The sequence below is a fragment of the Pholcus phalangioides genome, unplaced genomic scaffold (assembly GCF_987345545.1).
Source record: "Pholcus phalangioides strain wild (caught in Gottingen) unplaced genomic scaffold, Ppha-v1.0 ptg000043l_1, whole genome shotgun sequence".
Lineage (NCBI taxonomy): Eukaryota > Metazoa > Arthropoda > Arachnida > Araneae > Pholcidae > Pholcus > Pholcus phalangioides.
In genome coordinates, this window is record NW_028301629.1 from 2,359,946 (window position 1) to 2,378,628 (window position 18,683).

The 18,683-nt window shown below is 40.6% G+C and overlaps 1 protein-coding gene across 1 annotated transcript in view; it reads right to left on the reverse strand.

Annotated features, from left to right (window-relative positions):
• The window catches only part of LOC149063784 (uncharacterized), a 61,979-nt gene extending 47,026 nt beyond the window's left edge, over positions 1-14,953 (reverse strand). Inside the window, exon 1 of the mRNA XM_089255596.1 lies at positions 11,774-14,953. Coding sequence (XP_089111722.1) covers positions 11,774-14,953 — 3,180 coding nt within the window. The remainder of the gene's footprint in view (positions 1-11,773) is intronic.
• Positions 14,954-18,683: the final 3,730 nt, after the last annotated feature.

The window sequence follows — 18,683 nt, forward strand, 5'->3', positions numbered from 1 at the left end:
CTAACGGCATTTCCTATGGTGACGCACATGTAAAACTGGGGAATCCCCGCTGTTGGGCAGCATTTCAAGTTATTTTGATAATCTCTGGGAACTATTTACTATGTGCCCGTGTCAAATTAATAAATTATCTAATTTCGGATAATCTGATCATGTGATATTGTATTAGTTATGCAGAAGGACGTCACTCTCTCCTGTGAATACAACAGATAAAGAAAACTGGCTAAGTGAAGAGATACCACTATTTCGGGAAAGGAAAATTCTTCTCTGCCCTCACGGGGACACGAACCCCGGTCTCTCGTTTGCCGGACGAGTGATCCACTAGCTAAGTTATGAGAACAGATAGAATCCCCCCTCCCCTTGGAGCGTATGTATATGCTGAATGATTCCGTGCAATGGACGGCGGTCAATTTTCCACATCTGTTGTTTTTACAGGGTAGAATGACGTCTTTCTACATACACGTCACCATCTAGCGGCTCTGATGTCATTTGCGCGCTATTAAAATAATGTTAGGTCAGACACTTACACTTCTGGTACAACTCACCAGGAAGTACATTTCCCCCATGGCGCGATAGACCAGAGCTGCACTCAGTTTGTTAGAAAGAAAGCTTAATTCTCTGAGCGACATCTGGAATTTTAATCACAAAAATAGTCAGAATTACGCTTGATCACGGTAGTTTCGTTATGCTGGTGACGTCAGCTGCCCTCAGTATTTGTAATGAGAATTGCATGCGACTGAATTTTCATCTCGTGCATGGTATCGTGCTAAAAGTCTGCTTTTCCTCTTCAGAATTTTTTTTTTTTTTCCAATGAAAGACCGGTTCCTGTTCGCACCGCATATTGTCAACTGAATAATTTGAAAATTAAATATGCTCATCACCACTATTTGTTTAAAACTGTTGATTCGAAGATGTGGTGAAACGTAATTTTTAAATGACAATTCTCCCAAGAACTGCTTAAGAAAAGCATTTTGGCATTTTCAGAATAACCTATAGGCTGTATCATCGAAATATTTTTATAGGCAATCATATAAATAAGAGCATTTGTATGATGGAGTATTGGTTTTTTTTTTTACTCCAATTACTGCAAAAATAAATTTCAATTAGACAACATAAATTACGAGATTATTTAAAAATATAGAAGTTTAAATTTTCTTTCGCTTGGAATAAGATTTGAAATCAGTTTCCAGTCAAATCGTCCGAGTTATGTTTATTATACGGAAGTTGAAATAGAACGTTTCTGCTCAATTTGACGGTCAAATTCTGCGTGTTCGCCTACATAGAGCCTATTCTTCCAGAGGGGGTATTTACAGGAGGGCTTAGCGGGCTATAACGAAGCCTGCAAGGGTACACATTCAGAGGGACTAACGGGGCCAGCAGGCTCGGCACTCCCTCAAAAAATGTCGTTCACTCAGTCAGGGCGGCAATTTCAGAGGGTGGTGTTAAAGTTGAGAATTCTCAAGAAATCAATATAATGGAAGAACGGCGGCAAAATATTTATAACTCACTGAGGGTGACACCATAAATCCGCCTGTACCTTTGTCGGGTGAGAGGGTCTGCGAGTGACCAAACGAGTGAGTTAGCAAGCATGTGAGTGTACAAAAGTATGACCTAGAGAGGAAATAACTAAGTCAGTGACGAAGAGAGTAACCTAGGGAGTATGCAAGTATTTGGATGAACAAAAGGACCTAAAATGCAAGTGACTAGATTAATGAATGACTTAGAGAGTTGGTAACGCATGTGACTGAACTCCTCCTAACCATGGCCGCCGCTTTGTCTCAATAAGAGAAATTAGCAGGCAGTGCAGTTGGATGAAGAAGACCAGGGCCGGCCATGCTGAGAAAATGTGCGTGTATGTGATGTGAACTTAAAGGCCCGTTTACACGCGGTAAGTGATTAAGTTGGTAACTAAATTTTAAGTTACCGATTGTTCTTGAAAAAGTGTCCACACGATAAGTCATCAAGTAGACGCTCATTGGATAATTTTTATGGATGCCAAGAGAGCAACTAGCGCATGCGCGCTTCAGTATACTCAAAACTACGGAGGGAGAGAGGCTCAATGCGCGGGGGAGAATAATAGTAATAATTTGTTTTATTTATCTGGCATTCAGAGAGGTGTTTTTTTTAAAGCTCATGGCTTTCGTAACGATGGATGAAGATGATCCGGTAGAACTTACGAATACTGCGATCTGAGCCACATTATACGATATTTTTTTTAAAGAAGAATGTAAATTTATTCAAACTTTTTCACTTATACAAGAGGGGAAAAAAGAAAATACACAACATATTATAAACTTATGTAAATCATCGAGAAGTAATATAAGGTTTCTCTATTTCTCCTAAGATGTAAATATCGATTATATAATATTTTAATCGAAGTTAAAGAGGAGATAAATTATGAATTATGTAAGCCGAAAAGATTATAGGAGACGATTCTTGGCATTCGTAGGAAATTCTAAGGGTTAAAAATTAAATAATAAAAATTCATTAAACATAAAAATCACTTCCAAATTTTCGAAATCATTATTTTTTAAATTTAATGCAGATGCTATTTTTATGTTAAATATTTGATCATGTATTTTTACAACAGATGGCAGCAAATTCGTTCTGGACGAGAGAAATGTTCGGAACCCCCCCCCCCCACTCCTGTGTCCAGTTTTTAATATATAATAAATCGTCCCGACCAGCACCCGATATATTTTTTGAATCTTCAATTTTTTTCAACTCCTGACAGCACGTCGACCGAATATCTTTTTCCAACATCGAATAATTTTTAGCTTGTTTGTTAAGGTAGTTTTCATTTCTATAGTTTGGCGAAGATATTCTTCAACAAACGTGCAGGTAGTGTCTTCTGGCCTCTTCACTATTCTACATTTCCGCGGAATTCTAGCGAAACGGTAGGAGACGACGGAGCATGTACACTAGTGCGCGGATCATGCAATGAAAGCATTCGCAATTGGTTGTTCAGTAATTTGTACGGTGTTGTGAACGATTCTTGAGCTATTTTTACTGGACCCACCTGGAATCGGTTTTTTCAACGAACACAAAGGAAGGAAAGGAACACAAAGGGAGTTTGTGTGCCCACGCAGTGGCGTCGGAGTGGGGGTGCTCGAGCACCCAAACTCTCTTGTAGAACGGAGCAGAGCACCCACAGAATTGATTCGGGAATAAAAACCTCCTATATAGATTTCTGATTTTTTTTCCCCGTAAATATCGAACACGAAAAAAAAAAATTAAAGGAGAGTGCCTGTTTTCCAGAAAACTGCCTGTTTTTCCTCTCCATGAGTCTTGAATCTTGCTGGAGTCCCCGCTGCCATCACAATTGATAGAGCCTCTAGGCGCCGATACAGCAAACATTTTACTGTAGTGTTCCCCCCCCCCTCCGCTTTCTCACATTTCTGCTTGTACACCTTTTCCCTGTTTTGCCTAAGGGATGGAGGGTATCCAGATGCATGTTTTGGTGTGGCGTCAGAACCCGGGGGTGCTGCTGCTGCTTCTTGAGCACCCACAGTGTTTTGCAGTGAACAAAAACCTAACAAAAAATTAAAAATATTTTTTTCCTCATCCTGCACCTCTTGTTCTGTTGCTCTACTTATCCAGTGGTTATTCCCACAGCTTCAGGCACCTGCGATGGGATCCCACACCCGCTTTTTTTTACGATTCTGTCCACGCAGGCAGGGTCGCAACTAGGGGAACGCAGGCGGGTCTGGTGCCCTGGGCGCCGAATTCATTCTTTAACTGCTTCCTCTTCATGCAAGGGGTGACAAAATTGCGGCTTGTCCCGCGTGACGAAGTATCTAGTTGGGGCCCTTGCACGCAGGCGTCCTTCCATTATCTCAGGTTAAAAGCATTTTGCAATAAATGAAATTCTGCATTGATGGGGTGATGCAGGCACACATTTCACTCGAATAAATGAATGCCTTCAAAGATTTTTTAAGGAAAAATTGTCTCCTTGTTTATGACTGATACCGGCAGACATTGGCGTACGCAAGGGGGGGGGGGTTTAAAACCTCAACCTTCCCCGCCCCCCCCCCCTCCCCGAGCCAAGATTATAGTGTTATGTTGCAGGAAAAAACGTTTCCTGGTAAGGGATATCGTCAATAAGCCAGATTTTCGACTAGATTCAATGACAAGTAAAATTTCATTTTCACAGCCTTTTTCATAACCAGATGAGTCCTATCGGGTATTATTAGTATTAGTAGATGTAATTTAGATTGTAAAGCAATTGGAGTTGTGGTTTTGAACCTTACCGAAAGATTTTCATTTCAGTGGGCAATGTCACTCCAGGTTACATAGAAAATAGGGAGGGCGGGTCACTTTGCCTACGTTCTAATTCTGACTTTGTCTCCAACCCCATTTGCCTTTTGAGCACCAACTCTAAAGTTATAAATGGATGGAATCTCATAAAGTAAATTTTCAATTTAAACTCTTTAACAGCTTGAAAGAAAAACAGAAGATTATTTTAAACACGAGATTCACTTAGATAAGAACAAATATAAACATAAAATATAGCTTGACTTCATTCATCATTTGTTCCAGGGCGGATTCCTGAAACTTCTGTGGGAACCATTCAAATTGTAACTTTCTCTTTTTTTAATGTATTTAATGGAGTTGCTCAACGATTTCTTCGATTTTTATCCCAAGGCGCAAGTTCTTTTGATTTCCTTATCAGAGATAAAATATCAGGATCTCTCTCTACAAGCTCTTTGATCAGAATCAGCCTTTTATTTACTTTCTGTGTTTATTCAACAGGATTATATCGAGTGCGGCCGTTAGTTGTTCCGTCATTGCAAAGACCTTTCTTGTTCTAGAAACAAAATACATCATTGTTTGATGTGGCCTTAGTCTAGTTCGTTCCCGAGGGAGGACTTCCCAAATAAAGCACGAGCACAATATCGAGTTAACAAAATCAATATTTTCTCAGCTCTGGTTTACTTTCTTACTCTTCCTTTCTCCAGTGCATATAGAATATCGAACACGCCTATGTTATTACACTGCTCCACTGCCAACCGAATACGCGATTAACTGTTTCGCCGTAAGCAAACAAGCAAAAAAATGATGATTCTCTATAATTACTAAAAGCAACGGATTTCTTTCCGATCGGATAAATTATAATTTTTTTCAACACAAATACATATTCAAATATTTACGCATCTAAACAACTCGAAGTCTCGACTTTCAATGGTTACGTGATACACATATACGTACATAAATACATATTCGCAGCATTCAACGACAATCGTGGATGACGGACGCCATCTGCTGGTTATTTAGTTGCTACGTAGTAGTATCGCTACAAACTACACATTCACTTGCAACATGAATGACATATCTGAGTACTGGACATTATATGGATACTTTTCCTAATTGAAAGTATGCCTCCACCAGCAACGGTTCGCCAGTGAAATGCCGTACATATTATTACCTATGCAGCTTTTATATACTACTAGCTATAATACCCGGCGTATAATTACTTAGACAAACCGGTTCTAAGTTAACCAATATGGCGACTCTTGAAAGAAACAAATCTAGAAACGTAGAAATGAATACATTTTTTTCCTTTTTTAAAGGGCGTTAGGTATTTTGATGCCCCCCCCCCCTGAACTTGAAGTTATCGAGATCTGCCTGTTTTCAGCCTCCGAAAATGCTTAATTAAAGCTGTGGAATGTTTCGATGTACTTTTACGGGTTCATAATTAATTTTAAATCATTAATTAATTAATTTTAATCAAAAGACATTACGGAGACATTAATTTTCATGCTTGAGAAAATATGAATAGAAAATTGAAAAATCAATGTTATTGTACGAATATCCAACTCAAAAAGCCGGTCCGGCTAATTACTTCATATTTAATCTTCTGGGCTTCGTATATCTCTAAGCGAATTCAATATTTCAAAAATCGAGAATTCTATACAATTTTCAAAATTACTGATGTGGCAGGAAACCCCCACTAAATTTCCGCATTTCTGCATTAAAATCGGCAATTTTACAACTGATTTCCATGAGATCATCCTTTGCCTGTCCCTCAAAGTGATGCTGATGATGACTCTGACGACTATTGAAAAAGCGGCAAGCCATTGTAAAGGCATAAACACGTCTGAAACGCATTGCTAGGGAACCACGGTAACCAAAGTAAACGTTCGGAAAGTGATTGTTGAGGCCCAAAAACCATTGTTGCCCGAGTTTTTTGCCCATTTGGGGCATTTGCCCTGCTCTGACGAAATTTTAAAGTAGCCTATCGTTCAAGTCGGGTCCCATTTGGTATATATGCAAAATTTGGCGACGATCGATCTAAAATTGTAGATTTGTATAGAGAACATACACACACACACACACACAGACAAAAAATCAATTTTATATATATATATAGATAGATAGCTCAAATATTAATGTTATAGCATGCGTATCAACCTCAAAAGTGGGTCTGGCTCATTATTTTATATTTAATTTTCTAGGTTTCGTATGTCTAAGAAAACTCAATATTTCGAAAATCAAAAACTCAATTTAATTTTTAAAATTATTGATGCGGCGGAAAACCTTACCAAATTTCCGCATTTCTATGCTAAAATCGGCAATTTTAACATTGATCTCTATGGGAGATCGTGTTCGTTCGCACCTGGTCACGTGGTTTCCTCGCATTAGATGCTCCTTCCAGTAATATAAGCTCGATGCTCGCCCCCCCCCCAGATCGATTTTATGGAATACGCTTTCGCCGACTAACCCGAGTTATCTCGCCAATGAACTGGAATACGCTCTGGCCGACTAACCCGAATTATCTCGTTGATCGAATCTAATACGCTCTCGACGACAAACCCGAGTTATCTCGCCAATGAACTGGAATACGCTCTGGCCGACTAACCCGAGTTATCTCGCCTATGAACTCGAATACGCTCTCGCCGACCAACCCGAGTTATCTCGTTGATCGAATCTAATACGCTCTCGACGACAAACCCGAGTTATCTCGCCAATGAACTCGAATACGCTCTCGCCGACTAACCCGAGTTATCTCGCCAATGAACTCGAATACGCTCTCGCCGACTAACCCGAGTTATCTCGCCAATGAACTCGAATACGCTCTCGCCGACTAACCCGAGTTATCTCGCCAATGAACTCGAATACGCTCTCGCCGACTAACCCGAGTTATCTCGCCCATGAACTCGAATACGCTCTCGCCGACTAACCCGAGTTATCTCGCCGATGGAATGCAATACGCTCTCGCCGACCAACCCGAGTTATCTCGTCGATCGAATCTAATACGCTCTCACCGACAAACCCGAGTTATCTCGCCCACGAACTCGAATACGCTCTTGCCGACTAACCCGACTTATCTCGCCGATCGAATTGAATACGCTCTCGTCGACAAACCCGAGTTATCTCGCCGATGAACTGGAATACGCTCTCGCCCACCAACCCGAGTTATCTCGCCGATGAGCTGGAATACGCTCTCACCGACAAACCCGGGTTATCTCGTCGATGAATTCGAATACGCTCTCACCGACTAACCCGAGTTATCTCGCCGATGAACTGGAATACTCTCTCGCCCACCAACCCGAGTTATCTCGCCGATGAACTGGAATACGCTCTCACCGACTAACCCGAGTTATCTCGCCGATGAACTGGAATACTCTCTCGCCCACCAACCCGAGTTGTTATATCACCGACGAACTCGAATACGCTCTCGCTGACAAACCCGAGTTATCTCGCCGATGAACCCGAGTACGCTCTCACCGATCAACCCGAGTTATCTCGTCGATGAACTCGAATACGATCTCGCCGACCAACCCGAGATCGTATGGCGGATGGCAGCACACTACACATAACAAGCATTACAAAGATACAAACTTCACATAGGTTCACAACATATACACGTAACATTCCATCAGGCATCAATTTGTTATAAGTCTGGAATGTGGACGACTTCCATGCATGGTTTAGTAGCGTTGAGATCCTCTTTCTTTCCGCTTCAATCCATCACGTCTCGCCACAATTCGCCGTGCCGTGTCTAAGTTAACCAATATGGCGACTTCCTGTGCGACTCATGAAATAAACAAATCTAGATTTAAAGAAACATAGAAATGAATATATACTTTTCTTTCCTTTTTTAATGTATTCCTTTTTGCTATGTATTTCTATTCCCCCCCCCCATCCCAAACTTCAAGTTAATTATCTGCCTGTTTCAGCTTTCAAAAATGTTTAATTAAAGCTGTGAAATTTTTTCGATGCACTTTTTACGGGTCCATAATTAATTTTAAAACAACCTAAACTATATGAATTGATGCAGTTGAATATCAGAAGATATAAATAAAAAGTTGAAATCAATGTTATTACATGAATACCCAACTCAAAATTAGGTCCGGCTAATTACTTCATATTCAATCTCCTGGGCTTAGTATACCTCTAAGCAAACACAATATTTCAGAAATCGGGAATTCTATACAATTTTTAAAATTATTGATGTGGCGGAAAACCCCACAAAATTTCAGCATTTCTACAGTAAAATCGGCAATTTTAACAGTGATTTCTATGAGTCTCACCCTTTTCCTGACCCTCAAAGCGATGCTGATGATGATTATGACGTCTATTCAAAAAGCCTCACTACTGAGAGTATTGAAATCTAATTGTATTTAATAGTATTATTGTGTAGCATTGAAAGTATTGGCAAACCATTATAACGGCATAAACTATTATACATATACATATACTAACAGGATTAAAGAAATGACAAACCATTGTCAAGGCATATACACGTCTGAAACGCATTGCTAGGGAACCACGGTAACCAAAGTAAACGTTCGGAAAGTGATTGTTGAGGCCCGAAAACCATTGTTGCCCTACAGTTTTTTGCCCATTTGGGGCACTTACCCTGCTCTGACAAAAATTTAAAGTAGCCTGTCGTTTAAGTCGGGTCCCATTTGGTATATATGCAAAATTTGGCGAGGATCGATCTAAAATTGTAGATTTGTATAGAGAACATACATACACACACACAGACACACACACAGAAAATCAATTTTATATATATAGATATACTAGCTGATACCCGGCGACGCGTTGCCCGCCCTGTAAAAAATGTATAGCTTACTAATTATTTCTTAATAAAATATGTCGGCATTAAGTAAGAAAAAATTATTTTCATTTTTAAATATTTTAATTAAAAACTTCAGGCAATTGCTTGTGGATACACAATATTTTTATTTGCCCATCTGGTGTGTAGATGTACAGATTTTTGCTATTACCAACACGCGAACAGGTGACGAAAACGTGTCCGTGTGAAAAACGGGGCTCAAGTAGGTTGATACCTGCCACTGCTAAGGACTGGCCTTGCGCTTTGTTGATTGTCATGGCAAAAGTTAAACGAATCGGGAACTGTAATCGCTTGAAAGTGAATGGCATTTCTTCGGTGATAATTGGGATACGTGGAATGAAGACTTCTTCTTCTTTTTTCACATCCAGTTAGAATCGTTGCTTAAATGATGTAATCGCTCAATTTCTTCACGCAGAGTCTGTTGCCATTGCAGAGTGTCGGTGTCTCCAAATTTCTTGAAAGCATTATAGGTGCTCCGACTTCGAGGATCAAATTGTGTGGTGGCACACCCGGAATATCCAAAGGAGTTCAGAAATTCTGCAGGATACAGAACTAAATGTCTGTGATAGTGTTAGCCGATTTGTAAGATGTGGAGTTTCCTGGAATAATTTTTAGGATTTTTTCGTTGATCTTGTTCACACTGTCATTTTTCGGTGCCAGAATCGCTCTCAGAGAGCCACTCACGGTTTTGGTCATTTTGTTGAATGTTTGGGAAGACTTTGTCTGCAAGTTCTTGAACTGAGTTTAACAACTGGCAAAATCCATTTGGGAACGTAATCGGTCCAGTGCTTGGGTCTACTGGTCGGTGAACTGATGTGAAAATGATAGCAGTGCTGAGTCATTTTGCAGTTGAACTCGCACGTTGGTGGATAATGATAATTTTTCTTAACTTCGTGCCAGAGTGCTGATGATTTGAGGCAAGCATTGAGTTCATCAGTTGGCGTTGAACATTTTTATTCCCAGTTTTGTCAGCGACGTCATACGTCCAGCTTGTGCAGCGAATATTATTCAAACGCCTTTTAAGCATTTTTTAAATTGAAACTATACCTATTCGATGGGCGGTTGATGAGATAAAGGCTGCATTAGCACTTACAGGATACCCTGTATATAGGCTAGCAGAAATACCCGGCGCTCTTCCCGGGTTTTCTTCAATTACTGGGAGGATTGGAGAAGTGACAAACCGTTATAAAGGAATAAACTGTTATAATAACAGAATTAAAGGTGTGACAAACCATTGGTAATCGAGGGACCCGGGTTTGACTCCCGGTAGAGGCAGAGATGAGTTTTTTCCTTCCTTAAAAAATTAACATCTCAAATAATAAATATCTTCACAACATCCAGTCTTCTGCATATCTTGCATTGGTAAAGGCATATTTACACGCCTGAAACGCATTGTTGGAAACCACGGTAACCAAAGTAAACGTTCCGAAACTGATTGCTGAGGCCCCAAAACCATTGTTGCCCGACAGTTTTTTGCCCATTTCGGGCATTTGCCCAGCTCTGACGAACTTTTAAAGTAGCCTACGGTTCAATCCCGGACCTGTTTGGTATATATGCTAAATCTGGCGACGATCGGTCTAAAACTGTAGATTTGTATAAAGAGCATACATACATACATACTTTCACATTTATATATAAGACTAGCTGATACCCGGCGACGTTGCCCGCCCCGTAAAAAATTTATATATATGTATAGCTTATTAATTATTTCTTTTAATCAAAAAAATTCTGCATCAAGTAAGAAAAAATTACTTTTATTTTTAAATATTTTAATTAAAGACTTCAAGCAATCGCTTGTGGATACACAATATTTTTTGTTTGTCCATCTGGTGTGAAGATGTACAAATTTTTGGGATTACCAACACGCGAACAGGCGACGTAAAGCTGTCCGTGTGAAAAACAGGGCTCAAGTAGGTTGATACCTGCCACTGCTAACGACTGGCCTTGCGCTTTGTTGATTGTCATGGCAAAAGCTAAACGAACCGGGAACTGCAATCGCTTGAAAGTGAATGGAATTTCTTCAGTGACAATTGGGATACGTGGAATGAAGACGTCTTCTCCTTTGGCACATCCAGTTAAAATTGTTGCTTCGATGATGTAATTGAGCAATTTCTTCACGCAGAGTCTGGTACCATTGCAGAGTCTCGGTGTCTCCAAATTTCTTAAAAGCATTATAGGTGCTCCGACTTTGAGGGTCAAGTTGTGTGGTGGCACACCCGGAATATCCAAAGAGTTCAGAAATTCTGCAGGATACAGAACTGTCTGCGTTGTGTCTGTGACAGTGTCAACCGATTTATAAGATTTGGAGTCTCCTGGAATAATTTTTAGGATTTTTTCGTTGATTTTGTTCACACTGTCATTTTTCGGTGCCAGAATCGCTCTCTCACAAAGCCACTCATGGTTTCGGTGATTTTGTTCAATATTTGGGAAAACTTTGTCTGCAAGTTCTTGAACTGAATTTAACAACTGGCAAAATCCATTTGGGAACGTAATCAGTCCGGTGCTTGGGTCTACGGGAATTCTTCCATTGCCAAGTTTGATCAACTGATGTGAAAATGATTGCAGTGCTGAGTCATTTTGCAGTTGAACTCGCATGTTGGTGGATAATGATAATTTTTTAACTTCGTGCCAGAGTGTTGATGATTTGAGGCAAGCATTAAATTCATCAGCTGGCGTTGAACGCGGAACTACAGGCAGAGTCTGACGAAAATCTCCAGCCAACAAAACAACCACTTTTCCCATGAGCCGCTGATTTCCTCGCAGATCTTTAAGTGACATGTTGACAGATTGCAGGGCCCGTTTGTGAGACATTGTACACTCATCCCAAACTATGAGGCTGCACTCTTGCAACACTTTTGCTGGGCCTGTTCCCTTGGAAATGTTGCAAACTGGAGATTCGTTATGGTTCAAGTCCAGTGGTAATTTGAAGGCGGTATGTGCCGTCCGACCTCCATTTAGTAGTGTTGCGGCTATGCCAGAAGAGGCCACTGCTACTGCAATTTTCTTTTGTTGTCTCACCTTTGCCAAAAGTAAATTGATAAGGAACGTTTTGCCAGTGCCACCGGGAGCATCGAGGAAATAGATGCCGCCATTTCCATCGTTAATCGTTTGCTGAATTTGATTGTAGGCTTGTCTTTGGTCGAAAGTTAAAAGTGGTTCTTTCGCTGCAATATATGACTGTAATTCATTAACATCGTAATTTCTCTCCCGCATAATTTCATGAGTGAGATTGTTGGTGTTAGTTCGTTGCGGTGAAAGAAGCAAAGAGCACTGTCTGAGGTCTTTTCCAGCCATTGACAAACAAAGGTCTTCTAAATGGATGAGAGCTTGATTGTACATGTCTGGTGAAAATTCAATTTCTAAATTTGGATTTTCCCGTCTGATTCTCATAAGAATGTCTTCACTGAGATCATCTTTGTATTTTTCCCACAATTGAAGTGGATTTGACACAGATTGGGTAGATAAAAGAATGCCAAAAAGATGTCTTAGACGAATGGCAGATTGAGTGATTTTAGCTTCAGTCATTGCCAAATCCCAGTGGTCATCGTTTTCCAGCAATCCTCGCTTTTGGCATGCTTCTTGCATGGTTGCACAAACTTGACCATTAAATGTTTTCAAATCATCGAATGTTGTTGGTCCTTTGATGATGTGAAGCAACATACGCAGAAAGAAGCATTCGCCACTTGACGGATGAACAATATAAATGCGGCCAAGTGTTTCTGATGATTTAACCCCAGGATGTCCTGCAACATCAGTTCCTTGTTTGCGTCGCTGCCATTTTTTGCTTGATGTATTCCATGTGTAGAACCGGGGAAGATCACAGTAGAAAAGTGATCTGGCAAATACGTCGGTCTTACATAATTCAAAGAATTCGGTCAGTGTTGTCTTTGGTGGCTGTTGCAAGTTGTTTGCTTGGAGGTTTTCTGGATTGTAATACACCCTCTGGCCATTTTCAAGGTGAACACTCAGATGTTGAACCGATGGGTAGCGTTCGTGAATTTGGAAGCTGAGGATTCGCCAAATTGCTTCGTTGCTGCAAATGTATCTTCCCAATTGAAATGTTGAAATCTCATCGTTCGTTTGTTGGCCCAATCCAAAAATTGCTTGGTCACTTCCTTTGTTAACATACTTGCAAATATACTTGATGGCTTTTACAGACTGGCAAGACTCTACATTAATGTGCGCCTGGAACATTTTTGACAATATTGGGGAATATGGAACTACCCACCTATTGTCAACGTTAACGTCTACATGGCGTATTTTCAATGTTGTGGTGAATCCGCCATCTTCGGGCTTTCGTCTCCTGTACAGAGGATAGCCATCTTGGCCAGTCTGTGTTTCTTGTAGCATTGTGCGTGGATATTTCTTGGAGCATTGACCATTCATCATGCAAGGAGCGTTCGTGTTTAGCGCTCCACAGGGTCCGTGAATCATATTTTTGGTGATGATCTGAAACAACAATGGATCTTGATCTGGATTAGGCAATTCGGCAGAGATGACGTTGTCGATATCAGTTGGCCGAATTTTTTCTCGCAGCCAGATGAGGATGTGGGCATGTGGGAGACCTCTTTTTTGCCATTCGATTGAATACATCCAGCATCTCGTTTCTCCGAAAATATGGCACTTCTTCACGACGTTCATCAGTTTTGTTAATTTTCTCTTGAACACTCTGGCAATCAGGTCATGTCGATCTGTAGCTTTCTGAGCAGGCAGAAGAGCCTCTTGTATTTCAGACCAAAGTGGATTGCATGTGAAGGTGATGAACAGGTCAGGGCGACCATAACTCCTGACGTAAGTCATTGCATCCTGGGTGTACTCATGCATGTGTCTTGGACCGCCAGTAAAGGTTGCTGGCAAAATCACCATTCTCCCCAATTCATTTGGATTCGCGTCATTGGCCATAGCATCTCTAAGATGAATGTAGTCATCTACTCTCAGTTTCTCTTGGTTTGTTCGGATGTAGAGTAGCCGTTCACTTTCGATTTTGGCGTACATATCTACTACAAACTGATGGAGGAGCTGCCGGGATTTTAATAAATGATTTTCATCTCCTACCCTTCTCATCAATCTGAATGCATAAAAGTCCATGGCAGATACCTTCTTTCCCGGTAGCGTGTCGCCTGTAGTTGGATTGATCTGAGTAATTCCAAAGTTATAACCGTCATTGCCTTGCCAAAAGATGATCGGGTATTGGAGAGCATCGTACGATCTATGAGTCTCCGTTACTCTCTGTAGCCTGTTATTTCTTTTCTGTAGAACAATATCGCGGCTTTCAAATTCATTCCCCACAATAACAATCGCCACCTCATCAATTGTTGGTGCATTGAATGTCCGTGGATGGGCGCCTACTGGAGTCTTATCTGCTCTGATAATTATTTGGTAATCATCTCTTGGCATACGCTCCAGAGCAGTCTTGAACAAATTCACGTAGGAATTGTGTTCGTGGAGGAATTGTTGTAGCGCCCGGACGATATGCTGTTTGGTGGTTGGAATATTGGAGCATCGTTGTCGAGCTTCTGCATGTTGGTCTCCCATGAAGAAAATCTGCAAAAATTTCGGCTCTTCATTCGTTCCTGGGAGCAGTGACCCTGAAAGATGGTAAATTTGTCCCTGTACTTTGAATGTAGGCATGAATCCAGGCTCGCCAATTTCTTTTGTTGCTCCGAAAGAGGTCATTTGGAAGCAGGAGTTGTACTTTCTGATGTTTTGCAGAAAGTGCTTGGAATCTGGTGTGGTTCCAGCCATCAAAGTGCGAAGTGGTTCAGGTGGTTGATTGATTAATGGCAGCTTGACTTTTCCATTTGAGCAGCACATCCCAGGCGCCTCACCATCCCATTTATAAGCTTGGCAATGGACACAGACCTTCTCCATTTGGCCAATCAAGACTGCTGGATGTTCGTGATAATCAAGTTCAGCATTGTATGCAAATGCAGCTTTTTTCAGATCTTGAAAAGCATGCTCTCTATAAGTGAAGGCCCTATTTCGATTAGCAGATAGACGCTTTTCAGTGTGTTCTGGAGTCTCACTTGTCCTGGAAATGGAGGCTCTAGTTCGATTAGCAGATAGACGCTTTTCAGTGTGTTCTGGAGTCTCACTTGTCCTGGAAATGGAGGCCCTAGTTCGATTAGCAGAGAGGCGTTCTTCAGTTTGTTCTGGAGTCTCATTTGTTCTGGAAGTGGAGGCCCTAGTTCGATTAGCAGAGAGGCGTTCTTCAGTTTGTTCTGGAGTCTCATTTGTTCTGGAAGTGGAGGCCCTAGTTCGATTAGCGGATAGGCGTTCTTCAGTTTGTTCTTTAGTTTCACTTGTCCTGGAAGTGGAAGCCCTAGATCGATTAGCGGATAGGCGTTCTTCAGTTTGTTCTTTAGTCTCACTTGTCCTGGAAGTGGAGGCCCTAGTTCGATTAGCAGAGAGGCGTTCTTCAGTTTGTTCTGGAGTCTCATTTGTTCTGGAAGTGGAGACCCTAGTTCGATTAGCGGATAGGCGTTCTTCAGTTTGTTCTTTAGTTTCACTTGTCCTGGAAGTGGAAGCCCTAGATCGATTAGCGGATAGGCGTTCTTCAGTTTGTTCTTTAGTCTCACTTGTCCTGGAAGTGGAGGCCCTAGTTCGATTAGCAGAGAGGCGTTCTTCAGTTTGTTCTGGAGTCTCATTTGTCCTGGAAGTGGAGGACCTAGTTCGATTAGCATATTGTCTTTGTTTAGTCCGCTCTGAAGACTCATTTTTCCTTGCCAATCGCGACCGTTTCGCTTCAGTCGAAATTTTTCCGATTGCTGCTCGCTTTTTAGGAGGCATCTTACACAGTGGAATAATATTGTGATCAGAATGAGCGAGCGTCTGTGATGGTCAGAGTTGTTTCCTTCACTTCAGTATTTTTATTCTCAGTTTTGTCGTCGTAGTTGTTGTTCTCTGTTGTTGGTGACGTCATGTGTCCAGCTTGCGGCGAATATTATTCGAACGCATTTTCAGTATTTCTTAAATTGAAACTATACCTATACAATGGGCGGTGGTTGAGAAACATAGCTGAAACCCGGCGACGATGCCCGCCCCGTAAAAAATTTATATACGTATAGCTTATATATTATTTATATACGTATTTCTTAATCAAAAAAATTTCTGCATCAAGTAAGAAAAAATTACTTGATGGCAGGCTTACTTAATTCATGCTTACTTACTTACTTAATTACTTAATTCAGGCAATCGCTTATGAATACACAATATTTTTTCTTTTTCCATCTGGTGTATAGATGTACAAATTTTTGCTATTACCAACACGCGAACAGGTGACGAAAAGGTGTCCGTGTGAAAAACAGGGCTCAAGTAGGTTGATACCTGCCACTACTAACAACTGGCCTTGCGCTCTGTTGATTGTCATGGCAAAAGCTAAACGAATCGGGAACTGTAATCGCTTGAAAGTGAATGGCATCTCTTCGGTGAAATGCTTGTGCAGCGAATATTATTCAACCGCCTTTTAAGCATTTTTTAAATTGAAACTATACCTATACGATGGGCGGATTATCACTTACAGGACACCCTGTATATAGGCTAGCAGAAATACCCGGGTTTTCTTCAATTACTGGGAGGATTGGAAAAGAGTGACAAACCGTTATAAATGAATAAACTGTTATAATAACAGAATTGAAGGTGTGACAAACCATTGTAAAGGCATATATATACGTCTGAAACGCATTGTTGGAAACCGCGGCAACCAAAGTAAACGTTCCGAAAGTGATTGTTGAGGCCCCCAAAACCATTGTTGCCCGACAGTTTTTCGCCCATTTCGGGCATTTGCCCAGCTCTGACGAACTTTTAAAGTAGCCTACGGCTCAATCCCGGTCCTGTTTGGTATATATGCAAAATCTGGCGACGATCGGTCTAAAACTGTAGATTTGTATAAAGAGCATACATACATACATACATACATACATACATACTTTCACATTTATATATAAGATACTAGCTACAATACCCGGCGTTGCCCGGGTTTTCTTCAATGAGGCTTTTTGGATCATGCGATATCTCCCTCTTTCTTTGAGGGACATGCAAACCGTGTCTAAGTTAACCAATATGGCGACGTCCTGCGTGACTCATGAAATAAACAAATCTAAATTTAAAGAAACGTAGAAATAAATAGTCCCCCCCCCCCTTTTTTATGGGTGTAAGGTATTTCGATTCCCTCCCCCTGAACTTCAAGTTATCTATTTCTGCCTGTTTGAGCTTCCAAAAATGCTTAATTAAAGCTGTGGAATTTTTTCGATGCACTTTACGGGGCCCATAACTAATTTTAAAAACATCCTAAACTATATGAATTTATGCAAATAAATATCAAAAGACAACACGGAGACATTAATTTTCATGATTGAGAAGATATAAATAAAAAGTTGAAATCAATGTTATTACATGGATATCCAACTCAAAAGTAGATCCGGCAAATTATTCATATTTTTAATTTTCTGGGCTTCGTATCTCCAAGCGAATTCCATGTTTCAAAAATCGGGAATTCAATTTAATTTTTAAAATTATTGATGTGGCAGGAACCCCCCCCCCACTAAATTTCCGTATTTATGCATTTAAATCGGCAATTTTAATACTGATTTCTATGAGGATCACCCTTTTCCTGACCCTCAAAGCAATGATGATGATGATTATGACGTCTATTCAAAAAAGCCTCATTACTGAGAGTATATTGAAAATGTGGCAAACCATTATAAAGGCATAAACTATTATACATATACATATACTAACAGGATTAAAGAAGTGACAAACCGTTGTAAAGGCATATACACGTCTGAAACGCATTGCTAGGGAACCACGGTAACCAAAGTAAACGTTCGGAAAGTGATTGTTGAGGCCCAAAAACCATTGTTGCCGGACAGTTTTTTGCCCATGTGGGGCATTTTCCCTGGGCTGACGAAATTTTAAAGTAGCCTATCGTTCAAGTCGGGTGCCATTTGGTATATATGCAAAATTGGGCGACGATCGATTTAAAATTGTAGATTTGTATAGGGAACATACACACACACACACACACACAGACAGACAGACAGACAGACAGAAAATCAATTTTATATATATAGATTAACATCAAACAGATTTGCTTCCCTCAAATTGTTTTGCCTATTATTATTATCACACACCAATGAAAGATGCAATTACAATTTTTTTTCATAATATTCTTGTATGTCGTAGAAGAGATTTCATGGATAGTGTTGAAGCACCTCATTTTTACTCGAATGCGATCACTTTCTCACTCTCTAACGAAACAGGGATTAGAACATGTTCAGGAAGCTATTTGGAGATTCAACCCTATACAGGAGTAAACGTTCCGTGACTAAACACCATCAAAAATGAGTCACCTGATGGCTCTTTGCATCCTCCACTCTGTGGTAAATGAGCTCGATCCTGCAGTTTCGAGTTCATGGAGAAGATCCCGTCTAATTGCTCTCTTAAGAGCTGCTGTTTCTCGCTCAAACATAATGTTCTGCCTTTGCTTAATACAGTCCATATAAAGTCCCGTGTTTCTAATTGCAGGAAGTGCTTCTCCATCCACTCCATCTTCAAATACAGAGAATTCGGTCTCTTTGCGATTCAAACTTTTTTTTCTACC